The 20,497-nt window shown below is 37.8% G+C and overlaps 3 protein-coding genes across 3 annotated transcripts; all 3 read left to right on the plus strand.

The window, feature by feature from the left end:
• Positions 1-7,807: 7,807 nt before the first annotated feature.
• Positions 7,808-12,470, plus strand: LOC145955894 (uncharacterized). Its single transcript, XM_083071276.1, has 2 exons — positions 7,808-9,376; positions 10,766-12,470. The coding sequence occupies exons 1-2, from the start codon at positions 8,361-8,363 to the stop codon at positions 10,950-10,952; spliced, it is 1,203 nt and encodes a 400-aa protein (XP_082927402.1). The 5' UTR covers positions 7,808-8,360; the 3' UTR covers positions 10,953-12,470.
• Positions 12,470-14,572, plus strand: LOC145955897 (uncharacterized). Its single transcript, XM_083071278.1, has 3 exons — positions 12,470-12,515; positions 12,647-12,737; positions 13,456-14,572. The coding sequence occupies exons 1-3, from the start codon at positions 12,472-12,474 to the stop codon at positions 14,056-14,058; spliced, it is 738 nt and encodes a 245-aa protein (XP_082927404.1). The 5' UTR covers positions 12,470-12,471; the 3' UTR covers positions 14,059-14,572.
• Positions 14,573-15,884: 1,312 nt separating this feature from the next.
• On the plus strand, positions 15,885-19,448 carry LOC145955895 (uncharacterized). Its single transcript, XM_083071277.1, has 4 exons — positions 15,885-17,732; positions 17,847-17,896; positions 18,028-18,118; positions 18,835-19,448. The coding sequence occupies exons 1-4, from the start codon at positions 17,592-17,594 to the stop codon at positions 19,441-19,443; spliced, it is 891 nt and encodes a 296-aa protein (XP_082927403.1). The 5' UTR covers positions 15,885-17,591; the 3' UTR covers positions 19,444-19,448.
• The last annotated feature ends 1,049 nt before the right edge of the window (positions 19,449-20,497 follow it).

Consider the following 20,497-nt stretch of genomic DNA (forward strand, 5'->3'; position numbering starts at 1 on the left):
GATGAATCCTTCAAGGCGTACGCCCAACGTTGGAGGGAGTTGGCGGCACAGATAGAGCCCCCGCTGTCGGATAAGGAGACGGTGTCCTTATTCATCAACTCGTTGACTGGTCCCTATTACGATAAAATGATAGGGAACACAACGACACTCTTCTCGGACATCATCACCATTGGAGAAAGGGTGGAACAAGGACTTAAAAGTGGGAAGCTGGCTAAGCCTTCCCAACCATATGAAGCTAAGAAGGCCTTCGGGAAGAAGAAAGAAGGAGGAGTCAACGCTGTAACCATTTCTCCATCTTCTTCCGCTTCGAAGTCAGGCAAATCGCAAAACAACTCTGTGAAGAAGTTTGATAAACTTCCGACCACTTATAGCGATCTCCTGCCGAAGCTAGTGGAGGCGCGTCTTATAGCTTACATTCCACCAAAGAAAATGAATCCACCTTACCCCGATTGGTACAATCCACAAGACAAATGTCTATACCATTCGGGGGCACCGGGGCATTCAACGGAGAACTGCAGAGCTCTCAAGTATAAGGTCCAAGACCTTATCGATGCTGGGTGGGTCACTTTCGATTCGACGGCGCCCGACGTGAGCAAGAATCCTCTACCGCAGCAGGAGTAGAGAGAAGGGCAAGCCATAATAGGGCCCCTCCACTTTTTTTTTTTTTTTTTTTTTTTCTTTTAGGGACTCATGATCAGTACCCGAGATCATGAGGACCTTTTCATGTAAATAAAGGGTTTTGTACAGTTTTACATACATATATCAATAAAGAGGCATTTTTTCACACATTATTCTCTCATTTTGTTCTATTCTCTCTCTCTCATTAATATTAATAAACTCTAAACCTAAACAGAACCAATAAATAATTATGTCTGTGATTGCTCGCTCTAACCGGGATCCGAAAGCCGAGGGTGAATGGGTTGAGTTGGACAGTGATGAGGAGACCATCTCTCCGGATCTGCAAAGACTGCTAGATCAAGAAGCTCGTCTACTCCAGCCATATCAAGAGAAATTGGAGACCGTAAATTTGGGGCAAGGTCAAGAGTTGCAAGAGGTCAACATTGGGACCCATATCAGTGATGAAATAAAGGCACAATTGATCCAACTATTGAGGGAATACAAGGACGTATTTGCATGGTCGTACCATGATATGCCCGGATTGGACTCTAATATCGTCGAGCATAAGTTGCCATTGAAAGAAGGGTTTCGACCTATCAAACAAAAGCTTCGACGAATCAAGCCCGAATGGTCTTTAAAGATCAAGGAGGAGGTAGAAAAGCAATTAGATGCGGGATTCTTGGTCGTATCCCAATATCCTGAATGGCTGGCTAACATTGTGCCAGTCATCAAAAAGAATGGGAAGGTTAGAGTGTGTGTTGATTATAGGGATTTGAACCGTGCCAGTCCAAAGGACGATTTTCCCTTGCCACACATCGATACACTTGTGGATCATACTGCCACAAACACACTCTATTCCTTTATGGATGGATACTCGGGGTATAATCAAATCAAGATGAATATAGAAGACCGCGAGAAAACTTCTTTCATCACACCCTGGGGCACTTTCTGCTACAGGGTGATGCCTTTTGGACTTAAAAATGCGGGTGCCACCTACCAACGAGCGATGGTGACGCTATTCCACGATATGATCCACAAAGAAATTGAAGTATACGTGGATGACATGATCGCAAAGTCAAAAGACGAGATGGACCACATCCAATATTTGAGAAAATTATTCAATCGGCTTCGTAAGTATCAGCTTAAGCTAAACCCGGCTAAGTGTACTTTCAGAGTTCGGTCGGGTAAGCTTCTCGGGTTCATCGTCAGTGAAAAAGGCATAGAGGTGGACCCCGATAAAGTAAAGGCAATAATGGAAATGCCTCCTCCTAAAACTGAGAAAGAAATTAGAGGATTCCTCGGCAGGGTGAACTACGTCGCAAGGTTCATCGCACAGTTGACTGACACGTGCAAACCAATGTTCAAGCTGTTGCGCAAGAATCATTCCGAAGTTTGGGATGAGAATTGTCAACAAGCTTTCGATAAGATCAAACAGTGCTTGGCCAATCCACCAGTGTTGGTGCCACCTGTCGAGGGAAGACCATTAATCCTCTATCTAACGGTGCTTGATGAGTCCATGGGAGCTGTGCTAGGACAACAAGATGAAACAAAGAAGAAAGAACAAGCCATCTACTACCTGAGCAAAAAGTTCCTTGATTATGAAACCCGCTACACGCCACTAGAAAAGACGTGCGGTGCGTTAGCATGGGCAACACAACGGCTCAGGCAGTATATGATTAGGCATACTACTTGGTTGGTTTCCAAAATGGACCCAATTAAGTACGTGTTCGACAAACCGATAATCACTGGGAAGATTGCCCGATGGCAAGTGCAATTATCAGAATTTGACATCATACATGTCACACAAAAGGCCATCAAGGGTAGTACCCTAGCTGATTACCTAGCACACGGGCCGACCAATGACTATCAATCCCTTCAGGATGATTTCCCCGATGAAGATATAATGCATTTACAACATGAAGATCCTAAAGATGATGCGTGGACCATGTATTTTGATGGAGCCTCCAACATGCTTGGACTGGGGATTGGAACAGTGTTAATCTCCCCACAAGGAAAACATATACCCCTAACGGCAAGACTCAACTTCGACTGTACAAATAACATGGCCGAATACGAGGCTTGCGCATTAGGAATCCAGGCAGCTATCAACAATGGTATCCTCAAGCTCAAAGTGTTTGGAGATTCGGCTTTAGTCATCCACCAACTGCGAGGTGAATGGGAAGTCCGAAATCCTAAGCTGATACCATATGTTGAGCATATCAAAGACCTGATACAATTCTTTCAAAATGTCGTCTTTGAATATATCCCAAGGGAGGAAAATCAGTTCGCTGACGCCCTTGCCACACTATCATCGATGTTCGCCTTGGATAAGGAGCATGAAATGCCCATCATCAATATCCGGCGGCACGATAAGCAAGCGTTCTGCCTACTGATAGATGAAGCTGTTGACGATCATCTATGGTTCCATGACATCAAACAATATCTGTCAAAAGGGGAATATCCTGATATGGCTAGCGATAATGATAAAAAGCATATCCGAAGAAGGGCCATGGGATTTCTGTTGATTGGAGAAACCCTCTACAAAAAGAATTATGACTCGGTCTTGTTGAGGTGCATAGACCAAGTCGAAGCTCAAAATGTAATCAAAGAAATACATGAGGGGGTTTTCGGTACCCATATTCCCGGGCCTGCAATGGCTAAGAAAATCCTCAGAGCAGGATATTATTGGTCGACCATTGAAAGGGATTGTTACCAATACGTCCGGAAATGCCACAAGTGTCAAGCATACGCCGACAACATTCATATCCCACCAACGCCACTCAATGTGTTGGCTTCACCATGGCCATTCGCAATGTGGGGCATGGATGTTATTGGACCCATCGAGCCAAAGGCATCTAATGGACATAGGTTCATTCTTGTAGCCATTGACTATTTCACCAAATGGGTAGAAGCGGCATCGTATGCTCATGTGACCCGAAAGGTGGTAACATCCTTCATCAGAAAGAATATCATATGCAGATACGGTATTCCCGACAAAATCATCACTGATAATGGATCCAATTTGAATAATAAGATGGTGGAAGAACTGTGCAAAGAGTTCAAAATTCAGCACCACAACTCTTCCCCATATCGACCAAAGATGAATGGGGCAGTCGAGGCAGCCAATAAGAATATCAAGAAGATAGTACAAAAGATGGTTGTCTCATTCAAAGACTGGCATGAGATGCTACCCTTCGCTCTCCATGGTTATAGGACTTCAGTACGTACATCCACAGGAGCTACTCCATTCTCCCTTGTTTATGGAATGGAGGCAGTTCTGCCGGTTGAAGTCGAGATACCTTCTCTGAGAGTAATCATGGAAGCAAAACTTTCTGAGGCAGAATGGGTTCAAAGTCGATACGACCAATTGAACCTTATCGAAGAAAAACGACTGAACGCCATATGCCATGGTCAAGCCTACCAAAGGAAGATCAAAAAGGCTTTTGACAAGAAAGTCCATCCTCGAATCTACCATGAGGGAGAGCTGGTGATGAAGAAATTGCTACCAGCTCAAAAGGACAAAATCGGAAAGTGGGCCCCAAATTACGAAGGACCATACGTAGTGAAGCGAGCCTTCTCCGGAGGAGCTTTGATTCTCACAGACATGGACGGAGAAGAACTTCGATACCCAGTCAACGCTGACGTGGTAAAGAAGTATTATGCTTGAAGACGTTGCTTGCATCAGCCCGCTAGGATGAAAACCCAAAAAGGGCATCCTAGGCAAAAGTTAGGGCAAAACGAAAAGCTCGCCAGTACAAGGGTACTAGGCAAAACAAAGGCAAAATTATCCCCGCTAGGACATGTCCTAGGCAAAAATTAGGGGCAAAAGAATAAGATGCAAAAAGTAAAGCAAGCAACGATCACTTGAATCGAAAACCGAAGGGCGGTTCAAATGATAATCTTCTAGAAGCAAGCGTCTTGCAGCATCTACACTCCTGGCTCAGGCATCTCACCCGAAACAACTAGGGAAACGGGAAGGGCAGCAATCACAGATATAATTGTTTAAGCCAAAAATGTATAGCCCACCTCGGCCAGCCATTCTTCAGAAATTCCCTTTGTAAACCTTTCTGTATAAACATTTGTGAATATCAATAAAATATCCATTTGTTTCTTTTCTCTCTTGACCATGTGATTATGCCTCTGAATTGGTTTTTCATAAAAATTGTACGAAATTCCATTAATAATCGGTCAATAAAAGAAAATTGGAGGGGTTCCTGTAAAATCCATAATCTCCTGCATAAAGGCTCACAAAATACTCCCTCGCGTCAATGACAGAAAGTCCTCCAAGAAGAAGAGGATAGGGAGAGCCACTCACTTTTCCAAATAAATGAACAAAAATAAAAAATTTGTATTGCATTTGTGCATCACACACACATTAGTTGCACATTCAAAGACCTTATCATGAGGCAACCGCATAAAATAGAAAAATAGAAAATTGCTTGTGTATGACAGCAGCAAGCAAAATGCAAAGATTCAGAAAATCAACAGCATCATACAGAATAACTAAGCCTGGAGAGGCTTGCCGAAAGAATACTCTCAGAATAACTGAGCCTGGAGAGGCTTGCCGAAAGAATACTCTCAGAATAACTGAGCCTGGAGAGGCTTGCCGAAAGAATACTCTCAGAATAATTGAGCCTGGAGAGGCTTGCCGAAATAATACTCCTACAAAATAACTGAGCCTGGAGAGGCTTGTCGAAATAATACTCTCTCATAATAACTGAATTTAATTTCTTTAGCACTTTTAATTTCTGTACAGCAAAAGCCAAAAACATAAAAAAGGCAAAATACAGAAAAAGCCAAATCAGAAGAAAAGGCAAAATACAGAAAAAGCCGAAAATGAAAAACGCAAGGATATAGAAAATCCAACAAAAAGATTGCACAGAATAACCGAGCCTGGAGAGGCTTGCCGAAACAATACTCATCAGTTTGTACAGAATAACTGAGTCTGGAGAGGCTTGCCGAAACAATACTCCTCAGTAAACAGAATAATTGAGCCTGGAGAGGCTCGCAGAAATAATACTCCCCAGAGGGAACCTCAATTCATGCTCTTGGATTCAAAATCCCCAGCAAGAACTATCAAGCAAGATCGTCAAAATCTCCAATGGAAGTACGATCTCCCAAGCAGAATATCCAAGTCAAAGGACTTAAACTTCCTCAGTGAAGATAGCTCTCCAACTCAAGTGTTGAGTGAGGCTAAGCCTGTAGAGGCTTCCTAAATAATACTCTGGGATACATAAGATCCCTCATTCCCCAATCGCCTACTCAGAGGCATCCCTGCAAAAAGAGAAAAATCAAAAAATATCAATAAATATTCCCCAAGCGGAATCCGGCACTCAGCCGAACACTGAACCCCAAATCCCCAATCGCCTACACAAGAGGCATTCCTTCAAAAGGAAAAATCATAAAAAGATCAATAATCATTCCCCAAGTGGAATATGGCTCTCAGCCAATCATTGAACATCAAGGTGATATGCCTAACAGAAGAGGCTAATCAAAATCAACGACAAAATCCCCCAGTGGATAACAGCCTACACAGAGGCAGCAAAATCAGAAAACCAAAAGAGACACCCGAATAAGGATAACCGGGATACTCCACCAAACGTCGAAAGGACGTCAGCCAATCATAAGGCACCGCTCACATCAGAAAGAGCATCTTTGTGTCTGCACCCCAAAGGAATCAGAAATTCCCCAGTGGGCACCAACTACGCAATGGAAAGTTGGGACACAAGAACCTATGAGTAACTGCACATCCCCTAGACGGATCCCTGCGTTATCCAGCCCTCAGTGGCACAAAAATCGAAAAACAACCGTCGAAGCAGCATCGTGGACTGTGGAGACAAAATCATCACAAATCCCTGAAAAGGAGATATTCACGCTACCCCGTCGTCACAAACACGGAGGTATGCAGCTTCTGGCTCGAGCAATGAGCGAAGCTATCTCTGGAAAGGAGATACTCACTGCTTACCGTTGTCACAAGGGTACTTAGCTTCCGGCTCGAACAAAGAGTGAAGCTAAGCCTGGAGAGGCGGTACTCACAGCTTCCAGCTTGGGCAGCAAGCAAAGCAAAGCCTGGAGAGGCGAAACTCACACTGCTCACCGTCGTCACAAAGGTGCTTAGTTTCCGGCTCGAACAAAGAGCGAGACTAAGCCTGGAGAGGCGAAACTCACACTGCTACCGTTGTCACAAGGGTACTTAGCTTCCGGCTCGAACAAAGAGTGAAGCTAAGCCTGGAGAGGCGGTACTCACAGCTTCCAGCTTGGGCAGCAAGCAAAGCAAAACCTGGAGAGGCTACTCGACAATTTTCCACCGGAAGACGCTACAAGTCAGAAGGTCGGCGCATCACCCGGACAATTGGGTCAACTCCTTTACTTGTCAGCCGGTACACCAAAAGGCCGTCCGACTAAGTAAAGGGGGGGCAGCTGTAGACCCCTAAAATTGTCCGGGGCGGAAATAAAACTCGAAGACCCTCAAAGATCGAAGGAAAATCAGCCAGAAGGACTCCTGGAAGGCCCTAGGAGGGTTCTCTGTAGGTCTAGAGGTCTTAGAATAGCTTAAAATAAGGAAGTGGAGGGAATGAAGCCCAATACGGCCGTACTAAACTTAATACGGCCGTATTGAAGCTTCAATATGGCCGCAGTGAACTCAATACGGCGTATTGAAGTTTCTGAAACTTCAATACGGCCGTACTGAAATCAATACGGCCGTATTGAAGCTTCAATACAGCCGCAGTGAACTCAATACGGCCATATTGAAATTTCTGAGCTTCAATACGGCCGTATTGAACTCAATACGGCCGTATTGAAGTTCAAAAATTTCAATACGGCCGTATTGATTCTGTAGCCCGTATTGCGCCTATTCCCTATAAATATGACGTCAATTGGACGTCATTTTACACTTTGGAACATAGTTTCAACCCTCTCCTTGAGTATTCTGGGGTTTTTGAGCAGTGTTCTGCCCTAGAAATCACTTGGAGAGTTGATCCGACGAAGTTCTTGAGCCCCGAGCCATTTTGCTTGAGGATCGAACCTAGTCGAAGGGAAATCCTCCGGATTTCCGTAGTCAAAACTTTATAGGAGGGAGCGAGCGGGCTTGTAGAGCGAGGGAACACCAAAAAGCTTCCCAGTTTTACGAAATATATAAAAGCACGCTTCAAAGGTTTCTTCTTAAATCCTTCCTTTTACTGCTTTCTGTGTGCATATTTAAACTGTCATCATGTAGATAGTTAATTCATAATCGTTTAGAATAAATAGGGGTAATTTAGTAATTTTACACTGTTATTTTAGAAATAATCTGTCATAGGGAACCCGAAAGGGGCGCTGTGGGGTGCTAACACCTTCCCCACGCGTAACCGACTCCCTTACCCAACTCTGGTTGTAATGGCCAAAGTTGATTTATAAAATCAATTGCCTTATCCCTTTTTCCAATGTTTTGAGTAAAACATTGGTGGCGACTCCACGAACCCTTTTACTACGAAAACCACTAATCCATGGAGGGTCCCGCTTGGGATTAACATGGATTGGTGAGACTTTTAATAAATAAATTGGATAAGATCGACAAGGTCTCAGTTTGAGAATAAGTCGTTCTAATAATCCAATACATTTTCAAAACTAAAACTAAAGCGAGCTCGACCGTCTTCGCGACCGCCGAGGCCCGTTTGGGCCGGTGGCGACACAAATCAACACAAATAAAGAGGCCTAAAGGAAGACCTATTAAAAATCCAACAGTGATAGCAGTTGATGATATGGATTGTAATGAAAAAGATGGTGGTACAAATGACGTATCAACGCAAATAAAGAAGCCTAGAGGAAGACCAAGAAAGAATCCAACAATGACAACAGGGGATGATATGAATTGTGATATCCAGTATATGCCAGCTCTTGCTGTTCAATTTCCAGAAAATTCTACTAAGTTTCCTACTCCAGATGGGAATCATGAAAACAATGAAGAAAAACTTCCTGAAGGCCCAAATGACAAATTGACGCAAAAAAGGAGGCCTAGAGGAAGACCTAGAAAGAATTCCACAGTGATTGCAGTGGATGACATGAATTGTGAGACCCAGAACCAGTCAGCTTGTGATGTTCAAATTGCACAAAATTCTACCGAGTTTCCTGCTTCCGATGAGAATCTTGAAAAGAATGAAGAAATACTTCTTATTACATACAAAAGAAAAAGAGGAGCTAAAAGAAATAATGAGACAAATGAAAAATCAGCAGTAATAAAGAGGCCTAGAAGAAGACCTAAATCAAATTCAAGAGGAGTAATGGAAGATGGCTCAAATTGTGAGAATGAATCTATGCCTCTTGATGTTCAAGTACTAGAAGATTCAACTGAATTGCTTTCTCCAGATGTGGCTCATGACAATTGCAATGAATATGCTATGCAACAATATTCTGTTACAAAGCAAAGGCATGCCGAGGAAGCTGTTTCTGCCTACAATACTATTTCAACAACTCTTGTTAAAAGCAGTGGATTAAAAAACAATCATACTGAGGACATATATGGCCATGACATAAGTCAGCCAGTACAGTATGAAAATGAGGCAAATCATCAACCACATTGTACCTCTGAATTGGAAGCTCAACCAGCTACTTGTTCTATTCCAGAGGATATAACTTTGCCTAGATTAGTCTCTTGCCTAGCTCATAATGGAAAAGTGGCATGGGATGTGAAATGGCGACCTACTAACATTTCTGATTCTTTTGGAAAATACCGAATGGGCCATCTGGCTGTCTTGTTGGGCAATGGATCTTTGGAAGTGTAAGATGTCTTGAGCCTCATTCTCCTTTTGCTTATGTTCTTCATGATACTGTTGCGATTTCTTCTTTTTGTTGACTGTTTTATATGTTGTTACTGCTGTCACCTTTATTAGATTTGAAGTATTTGAAATTTGGATATTTTAAATAATTGTTTCTAATTATTATAGTGTAATAATGTGTGAGAGAATATCATTTCTCTTTTAGTCTAGTTGTTTAGGCTTTTTTTTTTTCTTTTGTGGATTGTCCCATCTGCTTACATAATGTAGCTCAGTTAATCTGTTGCAAGACAGTTATAACTGTCTCAGTGACAGTCATAATTTCACAGCTGGCACCAGCCATTGCTCTAAGCTTATATAAATGCATTCAAGTATTGTAAACAGAAGGATTTTCAATCTTTAGAAATACCAAATACTCTTTTAGAATTCTCAAAACTCAATATACTGTGTATAATACCAACTTCATGAAAACTTGGAGACATAATGGACAAAGGACAATTACTAAAAAACAGATAATTAGGATTGAAAGTTGTTATATTTTGAATAAAATGTGCAAACGATGGTGCATAAGATACGCATGAAGTGTTTCCCAGGCAAAAACTTGTCAAAGTTAGCCTAAAATTTAGTTTATATTGTAGTTAGTGTTGTAGCTGTTTATTTATTTCATCGTGTATTCTAGTAGTTATTTAGGTAGCTGGTTATTTATTTCATGGTGTATCATAGTTGTTATTTCAGGTATCCATATTGTATGTTAAGTTACATAGTTTATTTTAAAAGCTCAAGTAAAATTCTGTCATAAAATAAATAGTTGCAATAGTTAATACTCTTTTTTAATCATCTTGGTCAGTGTATTTTCATTTTTTATTTATGCAAGTGCAAACTTTTAACAATAAATCTATATAGGGAAAAGGGTGAAAAAAATTTCTGGTTGTTAGTCATATTTTTCTGAAACACTAAAATCAGTTTGAAAATAATGTTGTAGTCTAATTTTTCCTGTAGGATGGAAAATGAGGAGACATTTATATTCTATATTTATAGGATTCTGAAAGTTTATGTTTCTCATTATTTAACTTCATAATTTCTTGTGCTGTTTGTAACCATACAGATTTTTTTTCTTCTAATTTTATCATAAATTTCAATAGTGGCTATGCAAGTGTGAAGTAGAGATGCCATTCTATGAAATTTTTATGTTCCATGGAATTGTCATTTAATGCTTCTATGAAATTATTTATAGTAGAGATACTGCTAATAAATTGATAAATCTTGTTCCTTCATAATGATAACCTGATTGCTTATTCACAACAGAAGCAAGTTCCTTTTATCAAGTTTCAGTGATTTTGAGGAACATTACAACATGGTTGGCTTATGTTTTTGTTTGTACTTGTCAATTGCAGTTGGGAGGTTCCTCTTCCTCATGTATTGCGAGAAATTTATATGCATAGAGAGGGCACTGATCAACGTTTTATAAAACTGGAACCTGTATTTAAATGCTCGATGTTAAAGCATGGTGGCTTACAAAGGTATGCTTCCTCCTTCATACTCTCTAGAGTGAATGCCAAACCCATCTACTTAGTTGAATAAATTGTGACCAAATTCAATTACCGGCGAGAATTTCATGAACAAATTTAATTTAACCTCATTGTTGTTTGTTTGATAATTAGATTATATAAAACAAATTTGATGTTAACACTATTAAAAATGTGTGTGTTTGTGTATAGAGCCAGTGTATAAATAACAACAACAAAAACAACAACAACAACAACAACAACAACAACAACAACAACAAATTGCTTACTGTGGTGTAGCAGGTTTTGGGTTCGAACCTCGGTACCTGACATCTCCGAAACCTTTACATTCATCTATTCCATAGAGGAATGAGAGACACAGACGAAAATGCTTGCATTGATGAAATATTCGATTTCAAGGGGAAGAAAAAAAAACAAGAATACAAATCAAGCGACAGAGACAGGTGCTGTGAAGGAACCAAATTCTGCAACCGTCAACGATGGCGATGATATTAGTTCTACCTGCGGTTTTAGGATTTCTCCGTTTGATTTCTCGGTTGAGAGTTTCTTCCGAGACATGGACACCATTGCCAGACTCTGCGGGGAAGAAGAACACGGTGCTGCTTTTGACCAGAGTGAGATTCAGAGAATGTCTTCTTCAGTCACTTTCTTAAGGTACTAACTAATGTGTATATATATTGGGATTTGCTTACAACGGCTTGATTTTTAGTTGGAGTATGTTATTAAGTTATAACTATGATTATATAAAATGTACCTACCATGTAGCTCGTTAATGTATACCAAATAAATAAGTGTGTATTATATTAGCAAATCCATGTATGTATGTGTGTATCATAGGGCATAATGTATGTGTATGTATGGATTTTCAACTATGTCTATTTTCCTGTTTGTGTGTGTGCCAATTTTGATTGTTAATGATGCATATTTATTTATTTATTTTATTTTTTGTGTATGTGTGTAATGAAAATTCTTTATTTGTATCAACTATCTTCTGCATAACAAAACCAACTTTAAAATGGTTTTTCTGATAATTATATCTGAAAAGAGTTGAATAAGTGTCAACTAGTTGGAAATTATTAGAAAATAGAATAATAATGTTTATTATTCTATTCTCTAATAGAAATCACAAACTCAATAAAGTTACCATATATGACAGTTTGTGATTGGATTGGACTATATAATGTGAAACAAAAACCTTTGCACTTTAGTAGTTACAAAAGGCCTTATATTTAAAAGCTGTCCAATGTGCTTAGATATCTAGAATTTAGAAGTTTCCAAATAAACCCTTAATTTATTATTTTTGTTTACTTTTAATGTGCAGAGAATGGAGAGATTTTAAGTATCCATCAAGAAAAATTAAGTTTGCTTACGGACTTGAGAGCCCTGATTGTTCTGTGGGAAAATATGTCAGTGCCATTAATTTGCCTCCATTTTCATCTGCCTCCACACCTGAGGTATAAGTTGTTCCATATTGTATACTTCTTTATTTGTTTCCTGGCTAATCTTAGCAATATAAATTTGCTCAAACATTTACCTCTACACATTTTCATTGTATATGTTTATTTTAGCATGATATGCAAAAGGAGCAACTTGGGGAGGCCGAGGCTCAGGAATGCAGGTATGGCTAAGATATAGCTATTTGTGTTGTTTTATTCATTGGCATTGCTATGGAGTTATAGTTCATGTTTGTATTAATCATATAAAAATTATCTTTGAACTTGCTAATAAACTAAAGCATTGTTGGAGCAGAGATTTTGTGATGAATGTTGGAGGCTCTGTTTGGGCACTAGATTGGTGTCCTCAGATACATGAAAAGCCTGATTGTTCAATTAAATGTGAGGTACTTGGTTTTCTCTCTTCCTTTACGGGTTTAACACATGTATCAAGCCTTATTGTAGATTTTTTTTTTTGTTTTGCTGCTGTAATGAGAAGTTTTGTTGCTTGAATGTAATCCAAATGGTTAATTCTGTTTGTGTGATGGTTCTGATGCCTCACATGTTAAGGATGACTGGCTAATTGAAGTAGTGTGTTGACAAAATAGCAAAGTCATAGGGCTATTTATTGGCAGTGAATAAAGATGTTTGAAGATTATTGATTCTATGCAATTTTATTTTTCCATATGATTGATGCTCAAGCAATTTCTATCACATGCATAAGAAAGTCGAGTTTTTAAGTTAATGTTATTTTACAACTTATTGTTTTTTTTCCTAAGTAGATAGCTAATTTTATTTTAAAACTTTAAAGAGTGTTGTCAGTTGCACTTATGGCTTCATGACACAGTGTTACAGGGTGTGTCCATGATAAAAAACCCAATGGTGTGGCATGTGGCAGTTCAACATAAAGATGCCATAGCTATTGTAGTTTTGACTGACCTGCCTTACATGCATATTTGGAATAATGTTGTGGCTCTGTCATTTGTTTGTCTACATTTGTATTTGTATGTAATGAACTGATGCACTAAGCTTTGCCCTTTAGATATAGAAATAGAAAATAATGTACTTTTTTTTTTATTGTAAACCTTGTACATTAAATTACCTTTTATGTGATATTTGTTTTAGTTTATTGCTGTTGCTGCTCATCCACCTGGTTCTTCTTATCACAAGATGGGTGCCCCACTTACTGGTAGAGGTGTCATACAAATATGGTGTCTTCTAAATATCAGGGAACATAATGACAAGTCAACACCAAAAACTAGGCCTAAAGGAAGACCTAGAAAAAATCCAGCAGCGGTAGATGATATGAATTGTGATAAAAAAGATGGAGGCACAAATGACAAATCAACACAAATAAAGAGGCCTAAAGGAAGACCTATTAAAAATCCAACAGTGATAGCAGTTGATGATATGGATTGTAATGAAAAAGATGGTGGTACAAATGACGTATCAACACAAATAAAGAAGCCTAGAGGAAGACCAAGAAAGAATCCAACAATGACAACAGGGGATGATATGAATTGTGATATCCAGTATATGCCAGCTCTTGCTGTTCAATTTCCAGAAAATTCTACTAAGTTTCCTACTCCAGATGGGAATCATGAAAACAATGAAGAAAAACTTCCTGAAGGCCCAAATGACAAATTGACGCAAAAAAGGAGGCCTAGAGGAAGACCTAGAAAGAATTCCACAGTGATTGCAGTGGATGACATGAATTGTGAGACCTAGAACCAGTCAGCTTGTGATGTTCAAATTGCACAAAATTCTACCGAGTTTCCTGCTTCCGATGAGAATCTTGAAAAGAATGAAGAAATACTTCTTATTACATACAAAAGAAAAAGAGGAGCTAAAAGAAATAATGAGACAAATGAAAAATCAGCAGTAATAAAGAGGCCTAGAAGAAGACCTAAATCAAATTCAAGAGGAGTAATGGAAGATGGCTCAAATTGTGAGAATGAATCTATGCCTCTTGATGTTCAAGTACTAGAAGATTCAACTGAATTGCTTTCTCCAGATGTGGCTCATGACAATTGCAATGAATATGCTATGCAACAATATTCTGTTACAAAGCAAAGGCATGCCGAGGAAGCTGTTTCTGCCTACAATACTATTTCAACAACTCTTGTTAAAAGCAGTGGATTAAAAAACAATCATACTGAGGACATATATGGCCATGACATAAGTCAGCCAGTACAGTATGAAAATGAGGCAAATCATCAACCACATTGTACCTCTGAATTGGAAGCTCAACCAGCTACTTGTTCTATTCCAGAGGATATAACTTTGCCTAGATTAGTCTCTTACCTAGCTCATAATGGAAAAGTGGCATGTGATGTGAAATGGCGACCTACTAACATTTCTAATTCTTTTGGAAAATACCGAATGGGCCATCTGGCTGTCTTGTTGGGCAATGGATCTTTGGAAGTGTAAGATGTCTTGAGCCTCATTCTCCTTTTGCTTATGTTCTTCATGATACTGTTGCGATTTCTTCTTTTTGTTGACTGTTTTATATGTTGTTACTGCTGTCACCTTTATTAGATTTGAAGTATTTGAAATTTGGATATTTTAAATAATTGTTTCTAATTATTATAGTGTAATAATGTGTGAGAGAATATCATTTCTCTTTTAGTCTAGTTGTTTAGGCTTTTTTTTTTCTTTTGTGGATTGTCCCATCTGCTTACATAATGTAGCTCAGTTAATCTGTTGCAAGACAGTTATAACTGTCTCAGTGACAGTCATAATTTCACAGCTGGCACCAGCCATTGCTCTAAGCTTATATAAATGCATTCAAGTATTGTAAACAGAAGGATTTTCAATCTTTAGAAATACCAAATACTCTTTTAGAATTCTCAAAACTCAATATACTGTGTATAATACCAACTTCATGAAAACTTGGAGACATAATGGACAAAGGACAATTACTAAAAAACAGATAATTAGGATTGAAAGTTGTTATATTTTGAATAAAATGTGCAAACGATGGTGCATAAGATACGCATGAAGTGTTTCCCAGGCAAAAACTTGTCAAAGTTAGCCTAAAATTTAGTTTATATTGTAGTTAGTGTTGTAGCTGTTTATTTATTTCATCGTGTATTCTAGTAGTTATTTAGGTAGCTGGTTATTTATTTCATGGTGTATCATAGTTGTTATTTCAGGTATCCATATTGTATGTTAAGTTACATAGTTTATTTTAAAAGCTCAAGTAAAATTCTGTCATAAAATAAATAGTTGCAATAGTTAATACTCTTTTTTAATCATCTTGGTCAGTGTATTTTCATTTTTTATTTATGCAAGTGCAAACTTTTAACAATAAATCTATATAGGGAAAAGGGTGAAAAAAATTTCTGGTTGTTAGTCATATTTTTCTGAAACACTAAAATCAGTTTGAAAATAATGTTGTAGTCTAATTTTTCCTGTAGGATGGAAAATGAGGAGACATTTATATTCTATATTTATAGGATTCTGAAAGTTTATGTTTCTCATTATTTAACTTCATAATTTCTTGTGCTGTTTGTAACCATACAGATTTTTTTCTTCTAATTTTATCATAAATTTCAATAGTGGCTATGCAAGTGTGAAGTAGAGATGCCATTCTATGAAATTTTTATGTTCCATGGAATTGTCATTTAATGCTTCTATGAAATTATTTATAGTAGAGATACTGCTAATAAATTGATAAATCTTGTTCCTTCATAATGATAACCTGATTGCTTATTCACAACAGAAGCAAGTTCCTTTTATCAAGTTTCAGTGATTTTGAGGAACATTACAACATGGTTGGCTTATGTTTTTGTTTGTACTTGTCAATTGCAGTTGGGAGGTTCCTCTTCCTCATGTATTGCGAGAAATTTATATGCATAGAGAGGGCACTGATCCACGTTTTATAAAACTGGAACCTGTATTTAAATGCTCGATGTTAAAGCATGGTGGCTTACAAAGGTATGCTTCCTCCTTCATACTCTCTAGAGTGAATGCCAAACCCATCTACTTAGTTGAATAAATTGTGACCAAATTCAATTACCGGCGAGAATTTCATGAACAAATTTAATTTAACCTCATTGTTGTTTGTTTGATAATTAGATTATATAAAACAAATTTGATGTTAACACTATTAAAAATGTGTGTGTTTGTGTATAGAGCCAGTGTATAAATAACAACAACAAAAACAACAACAACAACAACAACAACAACAACAACAACAACAACAAATTGCTTACTGTGGTGTAGCAGGTTTTGGGTTCGAACCTCGGTACCTGACATCTCCGAAACCTTTACATTCATCTATTCCATAGAGGAATGAGAGACACAGACGAAAATGCTTGCATTGATGAAATATTCGATTTCAAGGGGAAGAAAAAAAAACAAGAATACAAATCAAGCGACAGAGACAGGTGCTGTGAAGGAACCAAATTCTGCAACCGTCAACGATGGCGATGATATTAGTTCTACCTGCGGTTTTAGGATTTCTCCGTTTGATTTCTCGGTTGAGAGTTTCTTCCGAGACATGGACACCATTGCCAGACTCTGCGGGGAAGAAGAACACGGTGCTGCTTTTGACCAGAGTGAGATTCAGAGAATGTCTTCTTCAGTCACTTTCTTAAGGTACTAACTAATGTGTATATATATTGGGATTTGCTTACAACGGCTTGATTTTTAGTTGGAGTATGTTATTAAGTTATAACTATGATTATATAAAATGTACCTACCATGTAGCTCGTTAATGTATACCAAATAAATAAGTGTGTATTATATTAGCAAATCCATGTATGTATGTGTGTATCATAGGGCATAATGTATGTGTATGTATGGATTTTCAACTATGTCTATTTTCCTGTTTGTGTGTGTGCCAATTTTGATTGTTAATGATGCATATTTATTTATTTATTTTATTTTTTGTGTATGTGTGTAATGAAAATTCTTTATTTGTATCAACTATCTTCTGCATAACAAAACCAACTTTAAAATGGTTTTTCTGATAATTATATCTGAAAAGAGTTGAATAAGTGTCAACTAGTTGGAAATTATTAGAAAATAGAATAATAATGTTTATTATTCTATTCTCTAATAGAAATCACAAACTCAATAAAGTTACCATATATGACAGTTTGTGATTGGATTGGACTATATAATGTGAAACAAAAACCTTTGCACTTTAGTAGTTACAAAAGGCCTTATATTTAAAAGCTGTCCAATGTGCTTAGATATCTAGAATTTAGAAGTTTCCAAATAAACCCTTAATTTATTATTTTTGTTTACTTTTAATGTGCAGAGAATGGAGAGATTTTAAGTATCCATCAAGAAAAATTAAGTTTGCTTACGGACTTGAGAGCCCTGATTGTTCTGTGGGAAAATATGTCAGTACCATTAATTTGCCTCCATTTTCATCTGCCTCCACACCTGAGGTATAAGTTGTTCCATATTGTATACTTCTTTATTTGTTTCCTGGCTAATCTTAGCAATATAAATTTGCTCAAACATTTACCTCTACACATTTTCATTGTATATGTTTATTTTAGCATGATATGCAAAAGGAGCAACTTGGGGAGGCCGAGGCTCAGGAATGCAGGTATGGCTAAGATATAGCTATTTGTGTTGTTTTATTCATTGGCATTGCTATGGAGTTATAGTTCATGTTTGTATTAATCATATAAAAATTATCTTTGAACTTGCTAATAAACTAAAGCATTGTTGGAGCAGAGATTTTGTGATGAATGTTGGAGGCTCTGTTTGGGCACTAGATTGGTGTCCTCGGATACATGAAAAGCCTGATTGTTCAATTAAATGTGAGGTACTTGGTTTTCTCTCTTCCTTTTCGGGTTTAACACATGTATCAAGCCTTATTGTAGATTTTTTTTTTGTTTTGCTGCTGTAATGAGAAGTCTTGTTGCTTGAATGTAATCCAAATGGTTAATTCTGTTTGTGTGATGGTTCTGATGCCTCACATGTTAAGGATGACTGGCTAATTGAAGTAGTGTGTTGACAAAATAGCAAAGTCATAGGGCTATTTATTGGTAGTGAATAAAGATGTTTGAAGATTATTGATTCTATGCAATTTTATTTTTCCATATGATTGATGCTCAAGCAATTTCTATCACATGCATAAGAAAGTCGAGTTTTTAAGTTAATGTTATTTTACAACTTATTGTTTTTTTTCCTAAGTAGATAGCTAATTTTATTTTAAAACTTTAAAGAGTGTTGTCAGTTGCACTTATGGCTTCATGACACAGTGTTACAGGGTGTGTCCATGATAAAAAACCCAATGGTGTGGCATGTGGCAGTTCAACATAAAGATGCCATAGCTATTGTAGTTTTGACTGACCTGCCTTACATGCATATTTGGAATAATGTTGTGGCTCTGTCATTTGTTTGTCTACATTTGTTTTTGTATGTAATGAACTGATGCACTAAGCTTTGCCCTTTAGATATAGAAATAGAAAATAATGTACTTTTTTTTTATTGTAAACCTTGTACATTAAATTACCTTTTATGTGATATTTGTTTTAGTTTATTGCTGTTGCTGCTCATCCACCTGGTTCTTCTTATCACAAGATGGGTGCCCCACTTACTGGTAGAGGTGTCATACAAATATGGTGTCTTCTAAATATCAGGGAACACAATGACAAGTCAACACCAAAAACTAGGCCTAAAGGAAGACCTAGAAAAAATCCAGCAGCGGTAGATGATATGAATTGTGATAAAAAAGATGGAGGCACAAATGACAAATCAACACAAATAAAGAGGCCTAAAGGAAGACCTATTAAAAATCCAACAGTGATAGCAGTTGATGATATGGATTGTAATGAAAAAGATGGTGGTACAAATGACGTATCAACACAAATAAAGAAGCCTAGAGGAAGACCAAGAAAGAATCCAACAATGACAACAGGGGATGATATGAATTGTGATATCCAGTATATGCCAGCTCTTGCTGTTCAATTTCCAGAAAATTCTACTAAGTTTCCTACTCCAGATGGGAATCATGAAAACAATGAAGAAAAACTTCCTGAAGGCCCAAATGACAAATTGACTCAAAAAAGGAGGCCTAGAGGAAGACCTAGAAAGAATTCCACAGTGATTGCAGTGGATGACATGAATTGTGAGTCCCAGAACTAGTCAGCTTGTGATGTTCAAATTGCACAAAATTCTACCGAGTTTCCTGCTTCCGATGAGAATCTTGAAAAGAATGAAGAAATACTTCTTATTACATACAAAAGAAAAAGAGGAGCTAAAAGAAATAATGAGACAAATGAAAAATCAGCAGTAATAAAGAGGCCTAGAAGAAGACCTAAATCAAATTCAAGAGGAGTAATAGAAGATGGCTCAAATTGTGAGAATGAATCTATGCCTCTTGATGTTCAAGTACTAGAAGATTCAACTGAATTGCTTTCTCCAGATGTGGCTCATGACAATTGCAATGAATATGCTATGCAACAATATTCTGTTACAAAGCAAAGGCATGCCGAGGAAGCTGTTTCTGCCTACAATACTATTTCAACAACTCTTGTTAAAAGCAGTGGATTAAAAAACAATCATACTGAGGACATATATGGCCATGGCATAAGTCAGCCAGTACAGTATGAAAATGAGGCAAATCATCAACCACATTGTACCTCTGAATTGGAAGCTCAACCAGCTACTTGTTCTATTCCAGAGGATATAACTTTGCCTAGATTAGTCTCTTGCCTAGCTCATAATGGAAAAGTGGCATGGGATGTGAAATGGCGACCTACTAACATTTCTGATTCTTTTGGAAAATACCGAATGGGCCATCTGGCTGTCTTGTTGGGAAATGGATCTTTGGAAGTGTAAGATGTCTTGAGCCTCATTCTCCTTTTGCTTATGTTCTTCATGATACTGTTGCGATTTCTTCTTTTTGTTAACTGTTTTATATGTTGTTACTGCTGTCACCTTTATTAGATTTGAAGTATTTGAAATTTGGATATTTTAAATAATTGTTTCTAATTATTATAGTGTAATAATGTGTGAGAGAATATCATTTCTCTTTTAGTCTAGTTGTTTAGGCTTTTTTTTTTCTTTTGTGGATTGTCCCATCTGCTTACATAATGTAGCTCAGTTAATCTGTTGCAAGATAGTTATAACTGTCTCAGTGACAGTCATAATTTCACAGCTGGCACCAGCCATTGCTCTAAGCTTATATAAATGCATT

Source organism: Cajanus cajan, chromosome 3 (assembly GCF_000230855.2).
Source record: "Cajanus cajan strain Asha chromosome 3, NIPB_CcT2T_4, whole genome shotgun sequence".
NCBI lineage: Eukaryota > Viridiplantae > Streptophyta > Magnoliopsida > Fabales > Fabaceae > Cajanus > Cajanus cajan.

What these genes read in the sequence shown, in the direction of transcription:
- LOC145955895 (XM_083071277.1), top strand. Translation starts at nt 17,592, where the DNA reads ATGTGCAGAGAATGGAGAGATTTTAAGTATCCATCAAGAAAAATTAAG. An exon ending in GCCGAGGCTCAGGAATGCAG is followed by an intron (nt 17,897 to 18,027) that starts GTATGGCTAAGA and finishes TTGTTGGAGCAG; the next exon opens with AGATTTTGTGATGAATGTTG. An exon ending in ATTGTTCAATTAAATGTGAG is followed by an intron (nt 18,119 to 18,834) that starts GTACTTGGTTTT and finishes TATTTGTTTTAG; the next exon opens with TTTATTGCTGTTGCTGCTCA.
- LOC145955897 (XM_083071278.1), top strand. Translation starts at nt 12,472, where the DNA reads ATGCAAAAGGAGCAACTTGGGGAGGCCGAGGCTCAGGAATGCAG. An exon ending in GCCGAGGCTCAGGAATGCAG is followed by an intron (nt 12,516 to 12,646) that starts GTATGGCTAAGA and finishes TTGTTGGAGCAG; the next exon opens with AGATTTTGTGATGAATGTTG. An exon ending in ATTGTTCAATTAAATGTGAG is followed by an intron (nt 12,738 to 13,455) that starts GTACTTGGTTTT and finishes TATTTGTTTTAG; the next exon opens with TTTATTGCTGTTGCTGCTCA.
- LOC145955894 (XM_083071276.1), top strand. Translation starts at nt 8,361, where the DNA reads ATGGATTGTAATGAAAAAGATGGTGGTACAAATGACGTATCAACGCAA. An exon ending in GGCAATGGATCTTTGGAAGT is followed by an intron (nt 9,377 to 10,765) that starts GTAAGATGTCTT and finishes TGTCAATTGCAG; the next exon opens with TTGGGAGGTTCCTCTTCCTC.